The sequence below is a fragment of the Lutra lutra genome, chromosome 18 (genome assembly GCF_902655055.1).
Source record: "Lutra lutra chromosome 18, mLutLut1.2, whole genome shotgun sequence".
Lineage (NCBI taxonomy): Eukaryota > Metazoa > Chordata > Mammalia > Carnivora > Mustelidae > Lutra > Lutra lutra.
Genome location: NC_062295.1, coordinates 22,893,171 through 22,918,502, shown reverse-complemented (window position 1 = coordinate 22,918,502; position 25,332 = coordinate 22,893,171). Strand labels below are relative to the sequence as shown.

The 25,332-nt window shown below is 54.0% G+C and overlaps 2 protein-coding genes across 6 annotated transcripts; one reads left to right on the top strand and one right to left on the bottom strand.

Annotated features, from left to right (window-relative positions):
* Window positions 1-28: 28 nt before the first annotated feature.
* On the bottom strand, window positions 29-21,432 carry TLCD3B (TLC domain containing 3B). 5 transcript variants are annotated; one of them, XM_047713786.1, is made up of 7 exons: window positions 21,349-21,405; window positions 13,979-14,057; window positions 9,825-9,955; window positions 4,719-4,802; window positions 1,882-2,116; window positions 1,353-1,448; window positions 29-1,145 (listed from the first exon to the last, which is right to left on the bottom strand). In XM_047713786.1, exons 3-7 carry the CDS (start codon window positions 9,947-9,949, stop codon window positions 858-860), a joined length of 828 nt encoding a protein of 275 aa, XP_047569742.1. In that variant the 5' UTR covers window positions 9,950-9,955; window positions 13,979-14,057; window positions 21,349-21,405; the 3' UTR covers window positions 29-857. The 5 variants fall into 5 exon arrangements, with proteins under 5 accessions (XP_047569742.1, XP_047569740.1, XP_047569738.1 ...); XM_047713784.1 differs by lacking the exon at window positions 13,979-14,057 and having other exon boundaries at window positions 21,349-21,432; XM_047713782.1 differs by lacking the exons at window positions 13,979-14,057; window positions 21,349-21,405 and adding an exon at window positions 10,595-10,699.
* LOC125090773 (keratin-associated protein 10-2) lies at window positions 18,682-24,486 on the top strand. Its single transcript, XM_047713787.1, has 3 exons — window positions 18,682-19,417; window positions 19,614-19,769; window positions 23,855-24,486. The coding sequence occupies exons 1-3, from the start codon at window positions 19,010-19,012 to the stop codon at window positions 23,966-23,968; spliced, it is 678 nt and encodes a 225-aa protein (XP_047569743.1). The 5' UTR covers window positions 18,682-19,009; the 3' UTR covers window positions 23,969-24,486.
* Window positions 24,487-25,332: the final 846 nt, after the last annotated feature.

The following is a 25,332-nucleotide window of genomic DNA, read 5'->3' as shown; positions in this document are numbered from 1 at the left end:
CCAAACAACTGGGTGAAGAGGGCCTTGCTGGCGTTCACGCAGATCAGATCGTCTTTATTAGCGGTCTGGAAAGCACCTCCCAGGGTCCCCTGACCCCAGACTGGAGGAAGCCTTGAGAGGTCTGTAGCACCAGGGACATGCCAGGGCCCGAGGGCAAGATGTGCAGCCTAAAGGGGAAGGGACAGGGTGCCCCCTCACCTGCCCCTGGGATTGCTCAGCACTGGGAAGGTGGGGGAGTAGCAGCCACCTCCCTCCCCCCACCCCCAGAGACTAGTATGGATTTGGGAGAATAAATAAGATTCCTCAGGCTGGCCTCCCCGAGAGAGGAGCAGTGGAGGCAGCTAGCCCCAAGCAAGGCCTGCGTGGGGGGAGGTTAGTTAAGGTGTCCCCTCCCTCCCGGATGGTGGAGAACTGAGAGGAGTCTGCAGCAGGGGGGCTGGCTGGGATGGCCTTGACAGCAGGGCTTCCCCCACATTCTCTGAGTCCTGGTCCCCTTGAGTCAGTTTCCCCGCGGCCCTCTAGCCCTCAGTGGATGGGAAGTGATGGCCCCTTCCTCTGTCCTTCGCTTCCCCAGGGCCCCAGGTTAGGTGATGGGAGAAGGGGTGTGCAGGAAGGGTTAGCTACCTTCGGCTCAGGCACTGCTGGGAGATGAGGCTCCCCTCCCTGCCTGTCACTGGTCCCCGCCCCTCGGCCCCTGAGGGGAGATGTCCTACCCCTTTGCTGTCCACCTGTCAGTCCCGGGGCTGTCAGGGCAAGAGGCTCCCGGCTCCCACCCTCTGCCCGGCAGCCCCAAAGCCCCGGCCCCAAGGTGGGGGGTGGGATGGGGCAGGGGAGCGCCCCACCCCCGGGCCCCACCCTCAGTCCTGGGTCTGGCCGGGAGAGGGCGGTCGGGAGCCCCGGGGCCGGAAGAGGCGGCAGGCCCCGCGGCAGATGAGGAAGAACCAGTAGAGCTGGGGGGCCAGGAGCAGCGCGGCGCCCAAGTTGATGTGGGCCGGGATGGCGAGAGGCACGGCGAGCAGCGGCAGGCCGGCGTGCCGCCCGTAGGCCCAATACAGGTAGGGGAAGAGCAGCACCCGGCAACACAGGAAGCTGATCAGCATCAGGGCCCCGTTCACCTTGTGCAGCAGAGTGTGCTGCTGCTTGTACTGCGGGCGGGCGGGCAGGTGGGCGGGGCGGTCAGAGAGCGGGCGGGGCCCCGACTCCGCCCCCTTCCCCTTCTCTGCCCCCTCCCCGGACCCCGCCTCCCCTGACCCTCGCCTGCAGCCCCTCCCAGACCTGGTCCCTTGAAGAATCCCTGGAGCTCCCCGAAAGTGCCCTCCCCTGAGGCTCACACACCCGCAGGCCCCTCTCACCTGGATGAGGATCTTGCCAAGGCAGACGAAGGGGGTGCTGACCTCCGCCATCAGCAAGCAGCCTAGAAAGAAGTCTCCCTTGCCCTGACGCCACACCTGCGGAGGAGAGGGAGGAACTAGCCTGGCCTCACCCTGGACTCCCTCCCTTCTTCTCTCTGGGGCCACTTTTGGAGATGCTCAACTCGGAAAGTCTGAACACCTGTGTTCACCCTATTCACGGGAAGTCCGTATCCTACCAACCATCCTGCGGGGGCGGGGGGGTGGTGACTCTATACCTTCTGTTACAGACGAGGGAACCGAGGCCAAGAGACCTGCAACAACGGCTCCCAGGCCCCACGGTTGGGCATATCCAGCCCGGGCCAGGAGATTCCAGACCCTCGCAGTGCTTGGGGCTAGCCTGGTGCTCAGGAAACCCTCTCCATCCTGGGACTGCCCTGCTGCTGGGGGACCTGGCCACAGGGTTCCCCTGACTCCTATAGCGCTGGTGTGAGCAGGACAGGGAGCCCTGGCTCTCAGCACCCCGACTCACCACCGACAGCGGGAAGCACACAAGCACCATGACGGCGTGGTGGAGAACCATGAGGAACTCCTTGTGCAGGTAGCCGCGCGCCACGGCCCAGGTGCTGCCCGGGGCTCTGGGCCCCCCTTCATCCCCTCCATGCCCCTTGACCTGGTGCTTGTGCCAGTGACAGAGGAACATGGCGTAGATGTCATAGATGAAGTAGGGCACAGCGAATTGCGTGTAGGCAGAGGAAAGCCAGTGTCTGTTGGGCAGAGAGAGGGGAGGGGAGATCAGAGAGGAAAGGAGACGGACAGAGCAGTGACCAGGTGCCTGGGTCAGCCCTGGACATGCCACCGGAGTCAGATCACAAGTGATATTCACACTTGTGGAAGTGTGAGTGGACTCTCGAGATCCGTGGTGGAACCCAAGGGTAGAGGGCAAGAAACTGGCCCAAGGTCAGATGGTCACAACGCCGGTAGGTAGGAGTGCTGGGAATCAAATCCAGACTGTCTGACCTCAGAATGCACCCCTTTTTCATATTCATTCATTCATTCATTCATTCATATTCTCTCTCTCTGCAATATGGGGAGAGGGGAGGTAGGGAGAAGACACCAAAGGACAGCCATAGACCACAGGGCAGTGACAGAATGAGAAAGCAAACTCAGGCAAGATCTGAGAGACAGGCAAGGTTAGGACAAATGACAGCAGAAGAGGCAAAAGCAATGGAGACGGGTCATACTGGCGACATCCACTGACATGCAGGCACTGTTCTAATATCCAAAACCTTTTACATGCCTAAACTTATTCCCTCCCCACAGAAACCCTATACAAAGTAGGGTTGGTTACCACCCCCATTTTACAGATGAGGAAACTGAAAGACTAGGTGACTTGGCCAAGGAATAACCAACCATGGGAAGTCTGGCTCCACTGTCCCTAAAAGATTCGAGACAGGTATCACAGAGAAGCCTCACTGGGGACTTGGTGGTACTGTCAATGCTGCCTGTTCTGCCTGAATATGGCCCAACCTCTTCTTGTTGTTGTTGCTGGTTTGTTTTTTTTTTTTTTTTTTTCAGGTACAGCCAAGCATTAAGAAGAAAATGCTGAGGAAAAGGAGCCAAGAAGAGAGAAAGTTCTGTGTACTTTGAGAGTAAACAAAAATGAAAAGTGCACAAATATGCAACATTGCATTTTTCTTCTTGACTCAGCACAATGAGCACTTTCTCTTAAATGTTATAGCCGCATGGCAGGTATGAGGTGGGAGTGCGAGGTCAGGGAACTGGCCCAGCTAGGTGGAGGGATGAAAGCAAAGTCAGCCGGAGTGACGCAGAGAAGGAGCTGAGACCACATAGGAGGAGCTGCCCAAGGGAGAAGAGGAATGAGGGTCTGGGGGGAGGCCAGTGAAGGATCAGGTGAGAGGGAGACAGAATGCAAACCCTTGAAGACCAGCCAGCAAGGGGACAGGTAGCCCACTCCAGGAGAGATGATTTGGGGCAAAGAGAATCTGGGACCCACGCTGGAGCATGGAAAAAGGCAAAAGGGAAAGGGAGCAGCAGCCCAGGTTAGACACTCAGGGCAGGAAAGCAGGGAAAGCCCTGGTGGAAAGGGGTTCGACTGGCCCAGGGGGAGTTGGAGCAGGAGTGGCTGGGAGAGCTAGCCCAGGGGCCAGTGTGGCTTGGGGGGGCAGCGAGGGGGAGCAGTCCTGGTTTGACCTGAAGAGTTAAACCCGTCCCCCGCCCTCAGCAGCTAGGTGTTCAGGAGTAGGAACAGCTGTTGTCCCTGGATTAACCCTGATCTTCCCCACCCACCTGAGGATTACAGGGGAAGGGACAAGAACAGACCTGGGGAGGGGGGTAAGAAATATGAGTGGAAAGGTGACCTCTGTGTGAGAAGGTTCCTCTTAGATCTGGGGGTGGAGGAGAAGGGCAGAGGGGAAGAGGAAGCCAAGTGTCCCAATGGAATCTGAAGAAAGAGTTAAGTGCCCACTGTGCAAGGGGCAAACTGCTTTGGGCTCACGAAACTCAGTGCCTCCTCAGGGCAGCCCTTCCAGGAAGGGATTGTACCTCACTCCACAGAGAAGGGAACTCATCTGTAGAGAAAGAGGGGCGCCACCAGGTCAGGGTCCTCTAGACTGTGCTCCTACCGCCCAACAGTCACCAGAGAAGGGGGTCAGGACCGGAAGTTAAGCGCGGGGTGTCTGTCTTCAGCACCCTGCCGGGCAATCCGGCAGACGGGTCGCCTGGAGCTGGCCCGTCAGCACCACGGACAGGGCCCCCTCTCCTTCTTCCTCCCGCCCCAGCTCTCAGGCCTGGGCTTTTTTGGCAAGCACCCCGCACTGCAGCAGCAGCCAGTGCCAAATTCTGGCCTCTTCACCCTTCCCCTCCCCCCCACTCCCCACAGCCCAACCGTTAGTGGCCTTGTCTCAGTCATCTCGCTCCTCTGTCTCCCTCTTGTGTACGGAGCTGGGACTGGACACCTGGGTTCTGGGAGGGGGGCAGAGGGGTGAGCCTGGCATGGGAGGGAGGTACCCCCGTTGCGGTGCTGGTTAGAAAAGGGGTCTGAGGGATGTAAGGGGGGAGGAAAGGGCACACAGGACTACGATATGAGAGTCCAGGAAGCCTAGGAGACGCTCTGACAATCCTTTCTGATCCCCTCTCCTTTTCCCCCTGGCTCTGACCTTTAAGGACAGGACATGGATAAATTTATCCCTGGGTGTTGAATTGCAGCTAATGCAGTTAACTTGCTCAGTCCCAAGTGAAGGGCTTGGGGACCACTGAAGGAGTCCCCTAGAAGACCTGGGGTCCCCGGGAGTTACACACACACACGGGCTGCAGGAACCTGGGCAAAGTTGGTCTCGTGGCACTTACTGGTCATCAATGACATGCTTGCAGGAGGTGGAGACGATGTAGCCAGCGGTGGAGGCCATGACCGCTTGGACAGAGGACACTAGCCTGGGGAGAAAGAGGGAGCAGAGGTAGAGGAAGGAGAGGCAGCCCTTGGTTTCTCTTGTCTTTACTCTCCAGTTCCTGTGCCTCGGGCCACTGTCTGCCCATCTCTGCCTGAGGCCGGCTTGCCCGGGGCTTGCCCCCCCACCTCAGGCTCCGGGACCTGTCCTGCTGCTACTCCTCAGTACACCCTACTCCTCGCTGCTGTCTTCCTTCCCTTGGTCATTCGTGGACACCGAGTGGTCCTCCTCTCAGGAAGACACCAGGGAGGTCATCTTGAGATGAGACAATGCTGTTAACAAGGGGTTTTCCTCGGGAGGGTCAGGACAGGGACAGCACTGGATGGCAAGGAGGTACCCCAGGCCTGTTCTCGCAGTGCTAGGCCATCCAGTCACCATGACACTCTTTGGTGACCCCACATTCCCCCAGCCACTTTCCCACTCACTCTTTGACTGTCCCCATGCTCCCCTCCCCAACTCTGACCCTCATTCCAGCTTGTACAGAGTTCTGCTGTTCACTCCTCTGTCCCTTGTACCCCCAAACATGTGCCCTGACTAATACACAGCTCTCTGCCCCTTGCCTTATTCCCTAATATCTTATAGGAATGTTTTAGTCACATGCTGGTCCTGTTTTGGAGGGTGGGAGGGTGAAAGGGGGAGAGGAAAGAAAAGCAGTCTGGATACTAGTAGACCAGATGGCTGGGCTTGAACGAGGTCTCCTGGGACAGTAAGGCAGTGAGGGGGGCAGGAAGCTTGGAGGTAAATCCCACCAACCACTTCAGGAACCCCCAGTCCCTAATGGGCCAAGGGTCCAGGGAAGGACTGGGGTACCTTCCACCCCTATAATGCCTGAGAAGGGGAGAGGAGCCGAGGGGAAGGGATGCAGTTTACCTGGCTGAGACAATGACCGCGTCAGCCTCCTCCCAGCGCAGCTGGGGCAGCCGCTGGAGCGTGTTCTTGGAGAGGAGGAAGAGTCCGGGGAATACCACCCCCCCAGCCACCATTGGGGTCAGCATGGTGGCTCAGGCCACGGGCAGGGAGGCTGGCGGCCGTGAGGGGACAGGGAGGCCAAGCTGAAGGGAGTTAGAGGTGGAGAAGGGACACCAAGCCAGGGAGGGAGGGAGGGAAAAAGGGGCACAAAGGGGACAGGGCGGGGATGGGATGGGGCAGGCGAGTCAGACCAGAGGAAGGGAGAAAGGGAGTTAAATGAGACTGGGGAAATGGGGAGAGACTGGGTAGAGGGAGGATCCGGGAAAGGGAGTGGGAGGAAGCTGGCCAGAGGGCTGGAAGCGAGGCAGGAGGAGAGGACTTGATAAGAGGACAGACAGGGAGAGGGTACCGGAGGAGGAAGAAGATGCGGGTGGGGGAGGGGAGGGAGAGAAGAGGCAGGTGGGGAGGGGGGGCTTACGTGGAGAGGCTGGGAGGACCCGAGAAGGCGGGGTGGGACTGTGGTGCCAGCCCTGGGAGGGAGGGAGAGAGGGAGGGAGGCAGGAAGGAGGGAGGGAGACAAGAGGAGAGGCCGGGCAAGTGGTCAGCGGTCAGCACTGCTCTCCCGCCTCTCACTGCCGCCACGGTCCCCGCCGCCTGGCCCAGAGGCTGCACGGGGCATTATAGAGAGTTCCAGCCCAGCCCCCTGCCCCCTCGGTGGGAGGGGGAGGGGGAGGGGGAGCCACCAGCTTGGGGAGGGCGGGGGAGGGGTGGGGGATGATGGCACCGACCAGACACCAAGAAACCGGACCTGCAGCAGCGTCTCCCCATGCAGCTCTGAGCCACAGCAGCGGCTGCGACAGAGATGGGGGGGAGCAGAGAAAGAGGAAGGGGGAGGCCCTTAAAGAGACAGCAGCTGCGGCACAGGGGGCTGCTGGGGACATGGGCCAAGGGAGGGTTGGTTCTCCTGTTGGGGAGTAAGGTGCCCCTGGGGTCCCTGGCCAGCTGGGAGGGGGCTCGGAGCCCCCAGATGGCGACTGGACCCTGTTTCCCACCAGCACATTTCAAATGCCTGCCATTTCTTCCTCTGCCAGTGCCTCCCAATGAGGAGCACCTCAGTGGTCCGCTGGGGTCCCAGTTCAGGGGCGCCACTCCAGCAGAGAGAAAAAGGGTTCCTTGGAGGAGGGAGTGAGACAAAGTGGTGCAGCTTGCTGTCTCTGAAGGATGAGTTTAAGGACTGGATGAGAATAAAAACACCTCAATACAGCCTCCTTCAGGCTCAGAGACCCCCCCACATCCTTTACTCCAATGGGAAGGGGGAAAAGTGGAAGGTATGGATGACGTGCCCCTAGGTCCCATCTTGGCTGCAAGCCTGTCTTGTGATCTTGTCTAACATTTGCAAAGCACCTGTCCCACTTTAACAGATCAAGGAGTGGTCCTGAAGCCTTTGGTGGCCCTCCCCACAGGTCACATAGTTACGAGAGGCAGGAGCCCTCCTATGCTGGGTATCTGAGTCGCTGCGGGGTTTGAAGAGGGTGAGGAAAACTTGCCTCTCTGAAAACCCACCGGGAATGGGAGGATGTTCCTGTCCCTGTCCCTCAGGCTGCCTGGCCTTTCCTGGCCTCCCCTAAGCACTGGTCACATTTTTTTCCTTCAGGTTTATTATCTTCCAGTCTCCCCTTCTGGGGGGGTGGGGGAGACTTCACAGAATAGTAGTTTCCATGTGGGAAAGGACCTCAGGGATTTGCTGGTTCAAACCTCTCATTCAACCGTGAGGAAACTGAGGCACAGTGACTTAGGGTCATGCTGCATGTCCGTCAAAGGCCCTGCTGGAACCCCATTGGGGCTCTGAGCTGCTTCTTGGAATTTGGCCTTCCTGTCGTGAACCCCACTGTCCTCCGGACTTCTGCATGATGTGGGGCCTGTACCCAAAACGTACTTTGGTTTCCAGGCCTATCCTATGGTATACTTCAATAAGCAACCCTGTGGGGGCACCTGGGTAGCTCAGTAGGTTAAAGCCTCTGCCTTCAGCTGGGGTCATGATCTCAGGGTCCTGGAATGGAGCCCCACGTCGTCGGGCTCTCTGCTCAGCAGGGAGCCTGCTTCCCTCTCTCTCTCTGCCTGCCTCTCTGCCTACTTGTGGTCTCTGTCAAATAAATAAATAAAATCCTTAATTTTTTTTTAAAAAGCAACCCCGCAATTTGTCTTTGCCTGTCCAAAGACCTTCCTTCCCCTTTGCTCCCCAAAAGAGGTGCAAAAGGCTGGATTTGCAATTTTGTGCTGCCCTCTAGTGGCATGCAGAAGGAACAGACCCTGAGAGTCTCTAGCCTTTGGCCAAGGAAGTTAGGGACAACTTAGGGATAATAGTGGCCCTAGCTTCTTGACCTCAGGGCTTCCCCTAAGAGGGGGAAAAAGAACCCAACTTCTTCTTTTTTTTTAAAGATTTTTTAAAATTTATTTGACAGACAGAGATCACAAGTAGGCAGGCAGGCAGAGAGAGAGGAGGAAGCAGGCTCCCTGCTGAGCAGAGAGCCCAATGTGGGGCTTGATCCCAGGACCCTGGGATTATGACCCGAACCAAAGGCAGAGGCCTTAACCCACTGAGCCACTCAGGCACCCCAGTACCCAACTTCTTTTTTTTTTTTTTCAAGATTTTATTTATTTATTTGACAGAGAGAGATCACAAGTAGGCAGAGAGGCAGGTAGAGAGAGAGAGGGGAGCAGACTCCCTGCTGAGCAGAGAGCCCGATGCGGGGCTCGATCCCAGGACCCTGAGACCACGACCTGAGCAGAAGGCAGCGGCCCAACCCACTGAGCCACCCAGGCGCCCCAGGACTCAACTTCTTAAGTGTTTACTACGTGCTGGGCAAGAGGCAAGGCAGTTTATGTTCATTCTTAATTTAATCTTCCCAGATGGTAATACCTGTTTTATAGACAAGAAATGGGCTCAGAGGGGCGCCTGGGTGGCTCAGTGGGTTAAGCCGCTGCCTTCAGCTCAGGTCATGATCCCAGGTCCTGGGTTCAAGCCCCATATCGGGCTTTCTGCTCAGCAGGGAGCCTGCTTCCTCCTCTCTCTCTGCCTGCCTCTCTGCCTACTTGTGATTTCTCTCTGTCAAATAAATAAATAAAATCTTTAAAAAAAAAAAAAAAGAAATGGGCTCAGAGATTTAAGGGAGGGGGAAAAAATTTTAAAAACTTGCCCAAGACAACACAGCTATGAGAACTGGCAAAACTGGATAGCTCCAAAGAACAAAGTTGAGTTTGGGGGGAGGGTGGGCGATCGTAGGGCTCCTTATCTACTTGATTCAGGACTACAAACCTGGTCAAGTCATGGCTTCTCTTTGGATGACATGAATTACAGCAGACAGAGACACTTTACTGTCTTCCAGGAATCCACCTAGACACCCACATTAACTCTGCCTTCTGTCTGCTCCCTCTCCCACCAGTTTCCATGATAGCTCATGTATATATTAAGCTATGGCGAACAGGTCAAAAATTGGCAGCAGAAGGACCCAATCCAGCCCACAAACATGCTTTGTTTAGCCATATGGTGTTGCCAGGATAGTATTTTCTTAAATTCTAACTTATTTGTCAGTGTTTGAAAATTAGGAGATCTCACATCAAAGCTCAACTTCTTTTAAGAAAGAATCAGTTCAGGGGCGCCTGGGTGGCTCAGTGGGTTAAGCCGCTGCCTTCGGCTCAGGTCATGATCTCAGGGTCCTGGGATCGAGTCCCGCATCGGGCTCTCTGCTCGGCAGGGAGCCTGCTCCCCTCTCTCTCTCTCTCTACCTGCCTCTCTGTCTACTTGTGATCTCTCTCTGTCAAATCAATAAATAAAATCTTTAAAAAAAAAAAAAGAAAGAAAGAATCAGTTCAGACAACATGGAGCCCCCCAATTCTAGTTCCGTAATGTTTGGTTGGAGTCGACCAGCTGCTGCCCCATGGATGGGCTAAGCATGGAGTCCTCAAGCTCGCCAGGCATCCCCACACAGCCTACAGCCTTGTTCCTGCTTCTGCTCTCACTACTAACTCTTCCTGAAAGCAGGAGCCCAGCTCCAACCAGCCCCAGCCCAGGAAGGATGCCCTCACCCTGCCCTCTTACTTGGACGCCACCGAAACAGCCTCCGCTCTCTCCATCCGCAGGTTGGAGTGGCTCTGCAGGCCCCAGCAGAGGACAGTGAAGCTCAGTGGGAAGAAAATGCAGCCCAGTACAAAGAACAGGGCCATGTCTGTCTGGGGTAGAGAAGGTGAGAAAAGATGAGCATGAGAACACACAGTGTCCCTCAGACCTGAAGACTCCCTTCACCCTGATTACTCAACGCCCCATGGGATCCATCCATCTGTAAGCCATCAGGCATTGCTCTCCCCTAATCTCTTTGCGATCTTTTTTTTTTCTTTTAAAGATTTTATTTATTTATTTGAGAGGGAGAGAGAAAGCATGACCAGGTAGGGGGGAAAGCAGAAGGAGAGGGAGAAGCAGACTCCCCACTGAGCTGGAAGCCCAAGGTGGGGCTCAATCCCAAGATCCCAGGACCAGGAAATCATGATCTCAACTCAAGGCAGACGGTTAACTGACTGAGCCATCCATGCGCCCCTCTTTGGGACCTTTATTTCACTTTAAATATCCCTCATCCAGGACAGTTGGACATCCTGATTTTTTTTTAATCAACCAATTACGACAATTTCATCTTCTCCCTGTAATCCTTGGTGCTGGTCTACACTTCCCAATCCATCTCACACCTTAAAATTTCTTCTCTTCATCCTTCAACCCTACAGATGTGTGCCTGCTCCTTCTTAGGAACACCACCCTACCCCTTCCTTTGCCCTCCCCCAAGCTCTTCCCTTCTCCTCTCCCTTCTCCTGGGTTCTCACCTGGAGGGGCAAGGTGGAGGCTACAGAGGGAGGCTGATGATTTTCCCCAGCACCCAGAACTCAGAAAAAGGAAAGAGGGTGTTCAAATTACAAAGATATTTGAAATTCAAAAATAATACTTCTTTAAAAAGAAAAACCAAGGCATTATCCCATTAACAAAGGGGGGAAAAAAAAAGAAACAACGCAACCCCTGAAAACATACATATTTACACATATGTTATTTTTGTCTGGACGAGCCTCCCCTCCCATCCACTGCAGGGAGGGGAGGGGTGCAGAAGGCCCAGGGGTGATGCAGGGAGTTGGGGCCCGCCATCCTGCATCTCTTAGGCAGCTTTGAGGGGACCTTCTTTCAGGACACAGGGAGGGTGTCAAACTGCAAGGGCACGAGGCTGAAGACAGCTGGGCGGAGGCAGTTGAAGAGGGCGGGAACACCTCGCTCCCATTGGTGGGCGGGTGGACGGTTTAGAACAGGCTCTCCCCCCATTGGTCCACCTCTTGAAACATGCGCCCTATCATATGCTTCCTGGCAGAGCGGCCTCCTCTGGCGGGGGTGGGCTGTGCGGGGCTTTCTAACGCAGAACTGACCAATTAGAATTCGTGGCTGGCTCAATGGACAGCTTCGTTTCAGGCAGAGCTGGAAAAGGAGTGAGGAAAAGGTGGGAGGGGGAGAATAGGAACGTCCTAGGACTCGTGGCTTTAAAAGGCAGTACAGTATAGGATAATAGTTAAGATGGCAATTTCTAGGATGGGACCATCTGGGCTTCAAAATCAGTCTGCGGATAATAAAAGAAACTGACTGTATGCCTCTATTTGGATGAAGTTCAAAACGGGCAGAAAATCTTTAGTGGAAAATCAGACTAGCACTTAACTTGGTGGGGAGCTACTGACTGAGGGGAGACCCCAGCGAGCCTTCTGAAGTGTTGGGAATGCCCTTATTTTGATCAGGAGTGTACACATAGGTAAACGTGCCCAAGGCGTACCCTTAAAATGTGTGCATTTTATTTAAATGAAGCTGGAATTAATTTTTAAAATGCTAAACAAATTTAGGCTCTTCCATTCCCTGAAAGATGGTGGCCCAATCTCTGTGGACCTCAATTCTTCATCTGTGAAGCTGGTATAAAATGAAACCAGGTCATTAAATGATACTTATAGAACATTTACTATGGGCCAGACACTGATCTGAGTGCTTACAAATAACTCATTTCCCCATTAGCAGAGGAACAGCTTTGCGGGTTGTGTATTATTGTTCCTATTTTAAAGAGATGGGAAAACAGAGGCACAGAGAGGTTTGGTACCTTGTCCAAGGTTACACAGGAAGAGAACAAGGATTTTTAAAATCCTATTTTCTGACTGCATTGGTCTCTATAAATTTTTTTAACTCTTTTTAAGATACTTTTTAAAAAAGATTTTATTTATTTATTTGACAGACAGAGATCACAAGTAGGCAGAGAGGCAGGCAGAGAGAGAGGGGGAAGCAGGCTCCCTGCTGAGCAGAAAGCCCCATGAGGGGCTCGATCCCAGGACCCCAGGATCATGACCCAAGCCAAAGGCAGAGGCTTTAACCCACTGAGCCACCTAGGCACCCCTGTTTTTGTTTTTTGTTTTTAAGATTTTATTTATTTATTTGAGAGAGAAAAAGAGCGCAAGCAGCGGGGCGGGGCAGACAGAAGGGAGCAGAGGGAGAAGCAGACTCTCCACTGAGCAGGGAGCCTGACCCCAGGACCCTGCCACAAGATAAGATTGTTAAAGATGAAGCCTTTAGTGGCCTAATTAAACATTCTCCCAACCATCCTCTCCTCACCATCTGATGAGGACCCCTTGCCCTGACTGCATAACCCATTGTGGGTAACAACTCAAGTTGGAAACACTTGGTTTAGAGCAGTGTTTCTCTACCTTTTTTCTGCCATTATTCTCCCCTAAGCAGCCTTTTTGAGACATTTTGTTTCCTAATCACCACTCATCATGAAATTTTGATAACACAGATAAACTGCATATCTGTGCTTAGTATACTAAAAAGAGGTTTTTTGGTTTTGGTTTTTTTTTTTTTTTGTTTTGGTTTGGTTTGGGTTTTTTTTTGCCACCGAGAACCTATTTGTGTCCCCATGGGGGCGATATTAGCCCTGTGAAGATCCGTTAGAGCCACCATACCCACACAGGTTCTGAGCCGGAACACCCAAACACACCATCTCAACATCCAATGAAACACTGTTGGTCCCAATTCACAGACGCACGTGGAGAGACGTTGCATTAATTATCGAGGACTGAAATGGCTGGTAAATGCATTAATTATCGAGGACTGAAATGCTGGTAAATGCTGGTCTCTGCATTCAGAGACCTACGACGATCCTAGCTCAGCCACTTAATTATCTTCTTCAAAACTGCGCTTTCTCACGGAACATGGTGGGATTGGTCCAAAGAGGTCTTCTCTAAACCTCAGGGTTTGGTTTGTCCGTTTGTTTTTGCCCTATTTGACAAATATCTGTACAGTGCATACTAGCCCTATACATAAACTAGCTAATGGGGTCGTCACAATAACGTAAGGAGGAGATACTAAAGATTATATAACCTAAATAACCTAATAACCTAAAGATTATTACTTTCCGTTTACAGAGAGAAAATCGAGGCACAGAGAGGTTGCGGGATTTGCTCAAGGTCACACAGGCAGTTAAATGACATAGCTAGATTTGAACCTCAAAGTCTGATTGGCAGAGTACCCACTCCTAACCACGCACTTGAAAAGGAAACTCTTTATCACTACCAAAAATAGAATACCAGTATCACTTGCGTAAATAGAAGGTAACAAAAAAATTAATACAATGAAAAAAAAAAAGTGTTCTAACCTTCTAGCTAGATACTTTCACCTGCTAGGAATTCTGAGCTGGAGGCCTGCACTCTATTTTGTTAAAGACAAGACAGGGTAAGATAAGCACGGATAGAGAGGTGTTAAAGGGCTTCTGGCAGCAAAATGAGACATGCTCCTGGAATAATCAGAAGTGTTGAAGAGGAATTGGAAGAAGATAGCTTGCGCGCGCACACGCTGTCCTGCAGATGGGTGTAGAGTGTAAAATAAACCCAGATCGGACCCGTTCCACGCACCGTGATCCCTTGTCAGGACGTTCTAGGGGTCCCTGAACTCCCTGGAGGAGGAGGGGAGGCCGCGCCCGTTCTGGGGGGCGGAGCGGGGGAGGGGAGAGCAGCCCTTGGGACTACGCCGAAGTAGAGGGGCCTTGTGGGTGGCCCGCCCCCAAGTGCCCGTCCAGGGACTCTGGCTGTTTTCCGCCCCAGCCTGGCTCCCCAGAGAAGTCTCTCACCCCCACGCCGTCCTAATACACCTGTCACACAATTCACGGCGCGGGGAGGGGGGGTGTTGGTGGTGGAGTTTACCGGTTCCTGCTACTCCAGACTCCTATGTCCAAATGCTGTCTTGGGCATCCTCTCCGCCTGGGTGCTCGGAGCCTTGGCCCTGGGAGGCGGGCGTGCAGGTGTGGTATCACCGAAGGCCGTGAATAAGTAAACAATAAGCAGCCAGAAGTGGCCTGTTTCCCACATGATACCCAGGGAAGGGTCCAATTCCCCCTACCCGCGCTCTGGGGAGAGTCGCACCCAGTGTGCCAGAGCATTTATTATTTAGTACTTTTATTGTACCTGTCACAGGTTAGGCACTGTTCTAAGCGAGTCCAGTCCCACCCTTTACCTGCGCAGTAGGAAAAAGAAGAGGGGCCCCATAGGTGAGTGGAATGAGAAAAGGAAGAGTCTGGCCAGGCCCTTTTGTCTCCCATAGACTGGCTGTGTGATCTTGGTCAAGTATCAGAACCTCTCTGAGCCTCAGTTGTATACACACCAAGTTCTGTTGCCTGGGCTCAAATTCTAGCTTTGCATGAGGAGAACTCATGCAAATGATTTATTGCTTCTTAAAATAAGGATAGGGACAGGAGCAGTCTCCTCTCTCCCTCTGGCTGCTAGGATGAGTGAATGAGATGTATGTAAAGCACAGTTCCTATGTGGGCCCTTGTAAATCTATGATATGCATTCCGAGTTGTTCTGGTTCTTTTTTTTTTTTTTCATGAGCCCTTGTTCTATGCTGGGGACTCCATATACCTTTCCTCCGAACATCACGAGCCCTACTTTACGGATGAGCGAGACTCAGGCTCGGTGAGGTCAGCTGACTTGCCCAGGGTCACACAGATACACAGTGGCACAATTAGAATCCATTGCCTGTCCTAAAATTCTTTTTCAACCGGGTCAGGATTCTTTTCCATCCATAAAATGGGAGTAATGAGGGGCACCTGGGTGGTTCTGTCTGTTAAGTGTCTGCCTTCGGCTCTGGTCAAGATCTCAGGGTTCTGGGATGGAGCCCCACATCGGGCCTCCCTGCTCAGTGGGGAGTCTCCTTCTCCCTCTCCCTATCCCCCACCCCCTGCTCCTGCTCTCGCTCTCTCTCAAATAAATAAATAAATAAATAAAACCTTTTAGAAATTAAAATAAAAATAAAGTAAGATGGAAATAATGGTTCATGCCACTCAGGTCTGCTGTTAGGATTAAATAAGATAAAGTCTGGGAGAAGGGCTTGATTGTAAGCTTACTCTAGCTCTAGTCACCCTGACTTCTTATTCCCTGGGAGTGACTACCTGAGCACAGGCCTTTCATTTTCCTAAAAGGATGCTGATAACCTCTTCTTAGTCTCTGGGAGGCAATATCGTCTGATGTCCACAGGATGGGTGGAAAGTCTAAGATAAAAAAATCGGAGCAGCCGGGTTCCGTTCCCATGCCTGCGGGCAGGCCTGGCTGGGTGTCTCTCACCTCCTGGGTGTTTGGTGGGTCTCAGATGTCCCGCCCACCCCATAAGGACTGAGAGCCCATCATCTTTTTCTCTCCTTCCTGGGGGCTGTGCATGGTCCTATCTGACATCTCTAGCTTTAACCGGAGGGAGAGGGAGACCTTGTGGTTGTGCAGCTGTCATGAAGTCAGTTTCTCCCTGCCTCCAGCAAATGGTGTGATGTGGGCAGAAGTGGCCTTGGCAAAGTGGGTGTGTACGTCACCCGTCCTATTGGTTTGTCTCGCCCAGAGGAGGCCTGGTGTGCTGTCCACCATCCTACATAATGTATGAGCTGTGGTAGGAACAGAGTACCATCAGCAGTGAGTCTGACCACTGCAGGCCATGGACGTGTCCAGAGGCCTTGCCAAGGCTGACGTCTCTCTGTTGGCAGGAACAGCACAGAGGGAGGGAGTCTGTGTCACCTGAGGCCTTTCCTGGGGCTGGGGTGGGAACTGGCCTCGTCTTGGGCCTCAGGATTCTGCAAAGAATACAGGGCAGACAAGAAGACGGCCCCAAGAAGGCAATCTGACTCTAGAGGCAACGGTGGTGACACAGAAGACAGCTAGCCTCCGGTCTCCTGGTTGGAAGCTCCCTCCGAGAGGGCTGGGGTGGTGGAGCGATGGTGGGTGGGACTCTGCTAGTGTGGCTGAAGGTGAGAAGAGAGATTTGGCACAAACCCTGGCAATTTCTGGGGTTGCCTCGTGGTGCGGGAAATCCCCAGGGAGAGCAGCAGAGATGAGGTACGTAATGGGTAGAGGCCATGGACAAAGGTGGGTATATGGTGTTACTGCTGATGTGGGAAACAAAGGCGGAAGAAAAATTATTAAATTTCCTACAACCTGTGGACAAGTCCTTGAAACAGGCAGAGTGACATTCCTCTCGGGACTCAACTGTCTCGAGGGCAAAAGGCAATCCTAGCCCACCTCCCATCTCCTGGGATCCTGTAAGCCTACTTTAACATTCAAAAATTCTTTGGGAAACTTCCTTTATCTCTGAGTCCCCCAAGATGCATGTTGGCAATCATCCTCCAAGCATATCGCCCATGGATATACAGCTGGAGGGTCTCATGCCTAAGGTTTTATTAGACGGAATAAATGACCTTTTCCCAACAACAGCTGGCTCCCTCAAGGTCCTGGAAACCTTCCTTCCAAAATTCCTTAGAGACTTAAGCTATCCCAGACCCCCTCCCAACTTGAAAGTATACAATGGGCTACTCTTTCTGCCCACAGGTCCTGCCCCGTACTTGAATAAAATCACTTTTTTGGACTAAAGATGCCTCAAGAATTCTTTCTTGGCCATAGGCTTGGAACCCGAACGTTTTTTTCCCTACATCACTGTTTTCAGGGGACATGCCCGGATGCAGGAATTGTGGATGAAGCCTGAGTCCTTTGTGTGCTTACATGAGCATACAGAATGCAATCATGTATGTGTAGATCCCAAAAGGGCAGGAATGCAAGTCAGGAGTCCAGGTGGCTTGTGAGCCAGGGGAGGACTAGGGCATCTCAGTAATAACCCTTTCTTGGTGGATGGCACCAGATTTGATTCATTCATGGAATCAGTTGAGTACTTGCTGGAGGCCCCCAAGATCCTACCAACTGCCAGGGCTTGGGATACGGGAATGAATCAGATCCAGGCCCTGCCATCTAACCGTCTAACGGGGAGCCAGGCACCAAAGGGGAGAATTCAAAAACCTTGAATTCCAGGGCTGGAATAAGCTTGTAGATTAATCAGGTGCCCAAAGCAGCCACTTCTGCCTGTGGTTGGCAGTAGTCGGGGAGACCTCCCTGAGGCAAAATCCCACAGAGGCTTGAAGGATGAGGGAGTTCCTCAGAGTAAGGGTATTGTTCTAGCCGAGGGAATAGTATCTGCAAATGCGTGGAGCTCTGGAAACCTTTGCACTGGCTCAGGAGCCTCGCCCAGATCCTATCAAGGAAGATTGGAAGAATGTGGAACACAGAACAGTCTGACTTGTTTACAGATCACCAGATCCTCCTCCCCCAGGGGACTGTGCGCAACCTGTGGGCAGGAAATTTACCTTATTCTCTGCTGGAGGCCCAGAGCCTAGAGGAGATAGGCGGTTAATGAGCAATGGGAAGATAGGAGGGGCCCAGACTGGTTGAGGTTGACAATCCGCTAAGCATTTGGACTTTGTCCTTTGGAGGTTTAAAATAGAAAAGACACGGGATCTGAGGTGGGCGGGGCGGGGGGGAATCCCTTTGCCTGGGACCTGAAGGTTGAGGAGACCCGCCCAAGTCTTAAACTGGAGCACTGCCAATAAAAACTGAGTAGGGTAAAGTTGACGAAAAAAAAAGTAGAATGCTCTACGATTGACAAGTTAGCTTTTTTACAACATCCCCGTAAGGCAGGAGTTTTACAAGGGCGGAAATGGATTCCACGAGGTTCAGTGACTGCGTCAAAGTCACGCAGCCCGTTGGTGTGTAGCCCAGGGCTCGGTCTTCCCTTTGCGGCGCCGCAGGACCCAGCACGGGATGAGGACTCGACCCGGGCAGCTGGCAGCGGGAAATCGCCTTTTCCGTGCAGTAGCGGCGGGAAAACCCGGCCGACCACAACCAAGAGGGGCGGTGGCCGCCCAGGATCTAGCGGGGGAAGAGCGACGGGCGGCGGCGAGAAGGAATTTGGGTCTCGGCGGCCGCCGTAGGAGCGGCGCTCGGGTCGCCATGGCAACGGCCAGAAGCCGCGGGAGCTTCTGGGCGGTGCAGCTGCCGCGGCCCATTGGACGAGCGCAGCGCGGAATCCGCGAACTGCCCCCGGCCCCGAGGGTGCAGGTGCTGGGGACCGGTCCCTGGAGGGAGCCAGGGTGTGGGGACAGCCGGGGGTGTGGCCAGGGTCAGCCTGGGCCCTACGAGGGGGACGCCTCCCCGGGCCCCTGATCCCCACTGTCTGGACCAGGACGATGTTCGGCCTCAGTTTCCCCAAGTGGGAGTTGGGGGGCTGGGTAGTGGGCACCCCCAGTCCGACGGCCCCTCTCAGCCTCCGAGACGCGGACTTTCTCTCCTTGCAGGTCCTGGACTGACGGCGCTGTCCTGACCCATGGACGTGAGTCCCGGGCCCCTCACCCTTTTTTGCAGCGGCCCCCTCAGGACCTTAAGGTTGACTTCGAGCCCCAGCCCAGACTGGAGAGGGGACTGTTTACCCAACAGAGACCCTTCGAGCTCAGGACCGGAGATGTGAGAGCATGCCCGGAATAGATAGACCTCACGTGGAGAGCACATTTCCGCTCTTCCTGGCAAGATAAGCTTGCCTAGTAATCAAGGAGGAAAGGCATCACGGGCTGAGGGAACAGCTTGGGCAGAGACTCGGGGGTGGGAGGGAGCATAGACGTTTGGGGAGCTGCTAGGACTTCAGTCTGGCTGGAGTATAGAGGGGGGAGGTAGGCAGGGCTGGATTGGGGCTTAGTCACTGAGATAAGTTTGGACTGAGTCAGTGGGAGCGATTGATGGATTGTGAGGAAGGGAGGGATACACAACACAGCTGGTGTGGAAAGGGGCAAGATTGCAAGTCGGAAGACACTTAGGGAACAGTAACGTTGCCTGAGGGGTGGCACACTAGAGCCGAGGAATCAGAGATAATAGATACATATGGAGAGGCATTTTGAGAGCAAGATCAACAAGTCTTGGAAAATTCTCGAAAGACCAACAGATACTGATGGTCCTGAGATGGGGATGGGTGGGGAAAGTCGCATTTGGGAAACAGGAGAGTGTAGTCCTAATGAATTAATCCCCACCATCCAGTGGCGGTCCCTCCCCTCATCCCAACCACCTCTGGTTGTCCCTCCCGGTGTTTTTGTGTTCCCCACAGCCCCTCCCACCACCTTGTCACCTCTTCCTCCTGTGCTTGTCCAGGCCTCCTCTAGCCCGTGGAATCCAACCCCGGCTCCCGTCAGCAGTCCTTCCCTGCTCCTCCCCATCCCTGCCATCGTGTTCATCGCTGTGGGTATCTATTTGTTGCTGCTCGGCGTCGTGCTGCTGACTAGGCACTGCCTGCTGGTGAGGGGCCTGGTAGAGGCCAAGGGGTGGGCTCCGGGGAAGAGGAAATGGTCTGTCAGTGCCCTCATCTGCAGGCGTTTACCCTGAGGCTCCTTTGCTATTTAGTCCCTGCATCTGTCCCTAGCAGTTGTGTCTCCCTACCCCCCACGTCCTCCCACCATCTGGCTCAGATCCTAACCTTCCATCTCCTACCTAGGCCCAGGGCTGCTGTGCCGACTGCAGCTCCCCCTGCAGGAAGCAAGGGGCCTCTAGGCCCCAGGACTATTGCTGGACCTGTGCAGAAGCCTGCGACTTCCCTCTGCCCAGCCCAGCCCACTGCCTGGATGCCTGCTGCCCCCAGCCCACGGAAGCTGTGAGTTCTCATCCCAGCCCTGACCTGGGCCCTCTCTGGGCCTTCTTTTGTTGGTGGTGTTCAACAAACATGGATTGCTGGGCATCTACTTTGGGCTGGGCTCAGTTCTGGGGACTGGGTCAGTGGGGAGACAGCCAAAGACACCTCAAATGGCAGCATATTACATACTTTCTGGTGCCAAAAGCTACTTGGAGAAAAGAAAACAAGGGTGGCAGCTGGGGGCAGGTGTGTAACCTGAAGGGCATACTGGGTTCTGAAAATGGTCGTTAAAAGAAAAATCAGCCCAGCCCAGAGCTCCTCCTGTTCACTGAGTGAGTACGATGCCCCAGATCCCATGCTACTTTATTGACATTATATCATTTACTCAACAACCCTGAGAGCTCGGTATTTTTAAAAACCTGGATATGTATAGTTCTGAGTATGAAAAGCATTGATTACAAAGTGTGCATGTAGAAATACATAGAAAGCACCAGCTTAGAAAACAGCTCGCTAACCAAGGCCGCTACATTTTGTGTATGCCCCTTGTATACTAAGAGACAGCTGTCCCTGCTCTGTTACCTGCCAGTATTTGGCAAAGATGGGGTCCTGCCACAGATACTCTTTCGTCCCTTCTGCTACTTGCCCTTTTTGACCTGACATCACACCTTGACATCCCCCCCCACCGCCCGCCGCCAACCATCCTGTACCTGTGTATGTAGACAGGTAAGTATTTCTGTCCTCTTTTTGCGGGGCGGGGAGGAGTTGGCTGCAGGAGGTTGGGTCACTTCTACAATGTTACATAGTAGAGGCTAGCACAGCAAATTGCTCCATTGTGTGTCGAAACAGAATCCTCAGGGAGAAGCCTGGCTCCCGGAGGACAGGCCATTTTCGTTTTTGTGGGTTGAAAGACGGTAAATGGAATCGACCACCTTCCTATTTTAGGCTCTGATTTAGGCAGCGACGCTCTTGCCCTTGAAGTGGTGACCTTGCCCAGGAGGAAAGAGGGAGCATAAAAGATCAAGCGAATTCATAACTTGGGCTCACTGTAGTTGGTCAAATTCCTAGGAGATGTTTTGAGTTTTGAAGGAAATTACAGGGCCAGAGGCTCTTCTCTTTAAGAAAAAAAAAAAAAAAGTTTTCTTCTGTTTTCCTGGGGTGGCTTGGAAAGGGAGCCCAGGATGAGGATAAGGGGACAGAGGGGGAAGAGAAGATAATCCCCCAAACTCCCTATTTTATAGGAAGTGCTCAATTACAAAACAATTTATGGCCCCTTGTCCAGGGTATGCTGTCCCTTGCCCCCTCTTGTCAGTCCAGGCCTCTTCTCAGGCAGGGTGATGAAGGAATAAGGTACAGGGAATTCCAGACCTGCACACTCCAGGACCTGATCTACCTGGCTTCTGCTAGCACCAGGAAGGAAGGATTCTAGAATGGCCACAGGGTAGGGCAGGATCGTCTGTCTTTGAGCTGCCTTTGCACAAAGTACAGTAAAATGTCTGTTCTTCAGTTTCCTTGTAGTAACAGTAACAGCCACAAATAGGACAAGGCTCTTGCCTACTTGACAGCTGTTAGAAACGGGCTTCCAGGGGCTGGAGTGACTTACCTGAGGCCCAGGCTAGGATGCAAACCTGAGTTTCTCTTCCTTTCTGGGGGAGACACCTGCCTGCCCTGCTGTTTTCACCAAGCAAGTGGCAGAGATCTGCGCTCATTCATCCACTCCTTCACCTACTTAAGGATCTATGCAGTCATCGCCAGGGCCCTGTGCCAGGCCCGAGGGGCTCTGCAAAACATGCTGGACCTGGCCCCAACCCACATAGGGCTTCCATTGCAGCAAAAGACAGAGAGGAAGAAGTGGGCAGTTACACTGGAGCAGGAGAAATGAGGTGATACATAGTGCGATAGCTGGTTCTCAGCCCTGTGTGTGATCAGAGATGTGGAGGAGACAGACACAAAGCCAGGCCTCTGGGCCCCCCACCCAGGAGGTCTGGCTGGGGCAAGGGGGCCACAGAGAGCTGGGGCAAGAATCCCTGCCTTTTCTCGAGTGCTCAGTATGCACTAGGCAGCGAGCTTAGCTCCTTCCACTGATTTCCCACCGTGAAACTCTGAAGCGGGCATTCTTTCTTGTTGCAGAGATGACCAAACGGAGGCTCAAAGCATGAGCAGGCCCAAGGTGGGCGTGCATTTGGTTCAAACCCAGGCCTGAGCTCTGGACACCACAGCGTCGCAAAAATCTGGGGAAAGGGAATCGAAGCCGAAGCTGTAGTGTCTCAAGAGGCATACAAGGGTTAACAGGCTTGTGGCATTCTTATTTATGTACTGAAGGAGCAGATTCCTTCCAGAAGCCACATGGCTGCTTGTGAGAGTGGAGAAATCCATTAGACAGTTATTAATGACTCGCTCTAAACCCTTCCAGTGGACAGAGCCCAGAAATGCTTTTAATATCCTCTCTCCGAGGTGAGGGCTGCAGAGCACACAGTGCCGCACACGGAATGACGGTGTGGGCCCCCCTAAACCCACAGAGCCCACTTCTTCCCAAACTGGGACTCCCCAGGGATGCCCCAAACTACCCCCTTATCAGATACAAGGAAACCGCTTCACTCCCCCTTCTGCCATGGGGCTTCCAGTCTCCTCCTTGTGAGACAATCCTGCTGACGGCCACGCCAGCCCAGTTCAGACCCCTGTCCCTGCTGCCAGCAGATCCCCTTCCCTCACTGGAGCCCCTAGTGATATCTGATCTCCCCAGTCATCTGACACCGCACCCCCAAACCTCAGCTTGTTGCAAAGGTCATTCCCCTATTCCTGGCTTGGCCTGGCATCTGATTGAGCAGTGCAACTGTGGCTGTCAGCTAGCTGGGCCTCAGGCCTCAAGGAGCCAATCTCCTGGCACATCCTGGGTGTGTCCCACTCCAACCGCTTGGCCGGGCTCCAGTCCATGCGTGAAGCAGTGGCAGATCACCCCTGTCGCTGGGCAGGAGAGGAGTAGGTTGAAATAGACCAGGTCTCTCTTCTTGTCGTGAAGGGCATGCAGTCCTATTCCCCAAGAGACAGACCCTTCTTTTTCCCCTGGGAGCTGAGGAGTTCTCTCAGAGGGGAAAACGCTTTGATTGATCCATTCATTGAGCATTCACTTGTGCCTCACATACCTGCAGAGGGCAAGTGGGGACAGGAGACCAACTGTCCCCTGTCCCTGCAGAAGCTGATCGTTCTGGGCCTGGGAGGCAGTGGGGTCAAGGGGGATCTCCCTCTCCGAGCCTCCACTCCCTCTTCTGTAAAGAGGCCTCCATGCAAGGGAGCCTCCAGTCCCTCCATTTAAAAAATGTTTTTTAAAAAATCTGCCAGTTATGGGGCGCCTGGGTGGCTCAGTGGGTTAAAGCTTCTGCCTTCAGCTCAGGTCATGATCTCAGGGTCCTGGGATCGAGTCCCACATCAGGATCTCTGCTCAGCAGGGAGCCTGCTTCCTCCTCTCTCTGCCTTCCTCTCTGCCTACTTCTGATCTGTCTCTGTCAAAGAAATAAAATCTTAAAAAAAAAAAAAAAATCTGCCAGTTACCATTTTCAAAGACAACTGAGATTTTTCAGAATCATTCATGATTACAGTCTGTGCTTTGCAGGGAGCAGACGCTCAGAAATAATGGGCGGGGTCCTGCAGTTTGGTCGCCCACCAAGGAAGAAAACAGAACCCGATTCTTTTTGTCATGGAAGGAAAATGTGTGTGTGCTCTCCCTCATCTCCTCCCTTGGAACTGAGTGAGGCCTCAAGGATATAGTAGAACCAACTTTGAGCTGAATGTCAGTACTTCATGGAACAGGATTACTTGATTTCTCAGTCTCCTTGCCTATAAAAGGGGAAGAAGGAAAGAACCCCCCCCCCCCGAATAATTTCTTCCAGCTTCTGGACTCAGTTGTTTGGAACGCTGCCTCCCTGTTCATTTCTCAACATCGCAGGGAATTGATTTGTTCCCAAGAATAGTAGGTGGTATCCTCTGTTCCACTGGGCAAATGCGGCTTCCCAGGCCTCTCTGTTCCTTTCTCCCTGGAGAGGGAAACAGCTTAGGGGACTGGTTGCCCTTCTCCCTGCCCACCTCCCTCACCCCTCTCTCCTCTCCCTCAGGGTTGGGCCCCTCGCTGTCCTCGCTGCTGTCCGCTCTGCGACTGTGCCTGCGCGTGCCAGCTGCCTGACTGCCAGAGCCTCAACTGTCTCTGCTTTGAGATCAAGCTCCGATGAGGACCCGGAGTCCTTGCCCCTTGGAGAGTGGCCAACCTCCAGGGCCCCCACTCCCTGTTCCCTGACGGGGCCTCCAGGCACCTTCTCCAGGCCCCTGGAACCACATATGGCCTGCCCAGCTCATTGGGCTGTGCAGAGCCTGGCTCCCAGCAGAGCAGGACTCAGAGAGCCCCCGGCCATTTGGACTGTCCTTTGGAGGGCCAGGAGGGAGAGGGCCTAGCACTCTGGCAGGGGACCCCACCTGCCTATCCTCCTCTCCATGTAAACCGTTATCATTGAAGGTGAGGGTGGGAGACACTGCTCACCACAGACCATCTATGGGACAAACTTGAACCTGGAGTATGAGGATATAGGGCTGCCCCAGCCACACCTTGGCTGTGGATTCTTGGTTATCTTGAGGTGAGTATCGTGCCTGCATCTGCACTCCCGCCAAAGGAATGGTCTCCCCAGAATCAGAAAAGCCTTCTTCAGGGCCCAGAAGGGAGGGAGGATAGAGAAGGAGGCCTGGAGGGCCACAGATCCCAGTCTCCTTTCCTCTTCTCCCTCCCGACAGATCCCTGTGCAGAGATCGATTTCTCTTGACCACCTCTGAGGGCTTCAGGCTGGATTTCCAAGAAAATTTCCTCTAAGGTACTGGTGAGTGGGCAGGGCCCACCCCTGCCCCCCAACTAGGGCAGCCCCAGGGCTTCCTTTCCTCACTGTAGGCCCCACGCTGGCATGAATGTCAGGGGCTTCAGGTTTCCCTAAATATAGGTCCCTGCCAGGGGATCCGTGGCAAGGAAAGGGCAGAGGTCATCGGAGGAAGTTGGGGACATGGGCTGGGGGGAGGGCAGGAGCTACCTTATAACCCAGCCCGAGAGCAGCCTGGCTCACTCGCTGCTGACCAGGCTCTGCCCGCTCCTTCTGCCTCCTCGCAGGTGGGCGCCGGCGGCGGGACACAGCAGGGATGGGGTTGGGGTCGGGGTCGGGTTTAATGGGTCCGGTTTAGGAGGGGAAACCTGGCCGATAGGATGAGGGGTTCAAAATGCATCGGGGACTAACCAGCTAGGGACAGATTTGATTTGGACGGGGAAGTCAGATTCCAGGGAGACGTCTTCGCAGGCACTCTAGCGCCGCATCCCCAGACTTGCTGGGGCGAGCGGTGGCTGCCGCGGGCTGGTCGGTGCCGGCCGCGAGCGGAGAGCGCCTGCGCACGCGTGGCGAGGCTGGTCGGACGGGCTCAGCCGTGGCGCCGACACCCGCGCGGGCGGGCCACCGGGAACCACGGCCCCGCCGCCCTCGAGGAGTACGAGAGCAGTCACTCTTCCGCCCGGGCTGGTGACCCTGGGAGGGGCGGCCCCGCGCCGCTGAGCCCGCAAGGGCAG

Coding starts and splice junctions, on each gene's coding strand:
- LOC125090773 (XM_047713787.1), top strand. CDS start 19,010: ATGGAGAGGCATTTTGAGAGCAAGATCAACAAGTCTTGGAAAATTCTC. Junction 19,418..19,613: donor TGACTAGGCACTGCCTGCTG/GTGAGGGGCCTG, acceptor TCTCCTACCTAG/GCCCAGGGCTGCTGTGCCGA. Junction 19,770..23,854: donor GCCCCCAGCCCACGGAAGCT/GTGAGTTCTCAT, acceptor CCTCTCCCTCAG/GGTTGGGCCCCTCGCTGTCC.
- TLCD3B (XM_047713784.1), bottom strand. CDS start 9,949: ATGGCCCTGTTCTTTGTACTGGGCTGCATTTTCTTCCCACTGAGCTTC. Junction 4,803..9,824: donor GCTGTTTCGGTGGCGTCCAA/GTAAGAGGGCAG, acceptor CTTTCTCCCCAG/GCTAGTGTCCTCTGTCCAAG. Junction 1,146..1,352: donor TTGGCAAGATCCTCATCCAG/GTGAGAGGGGCC, acceptor GCCCGCCCGCAG/TACAAGCAGCAGCACACTCT.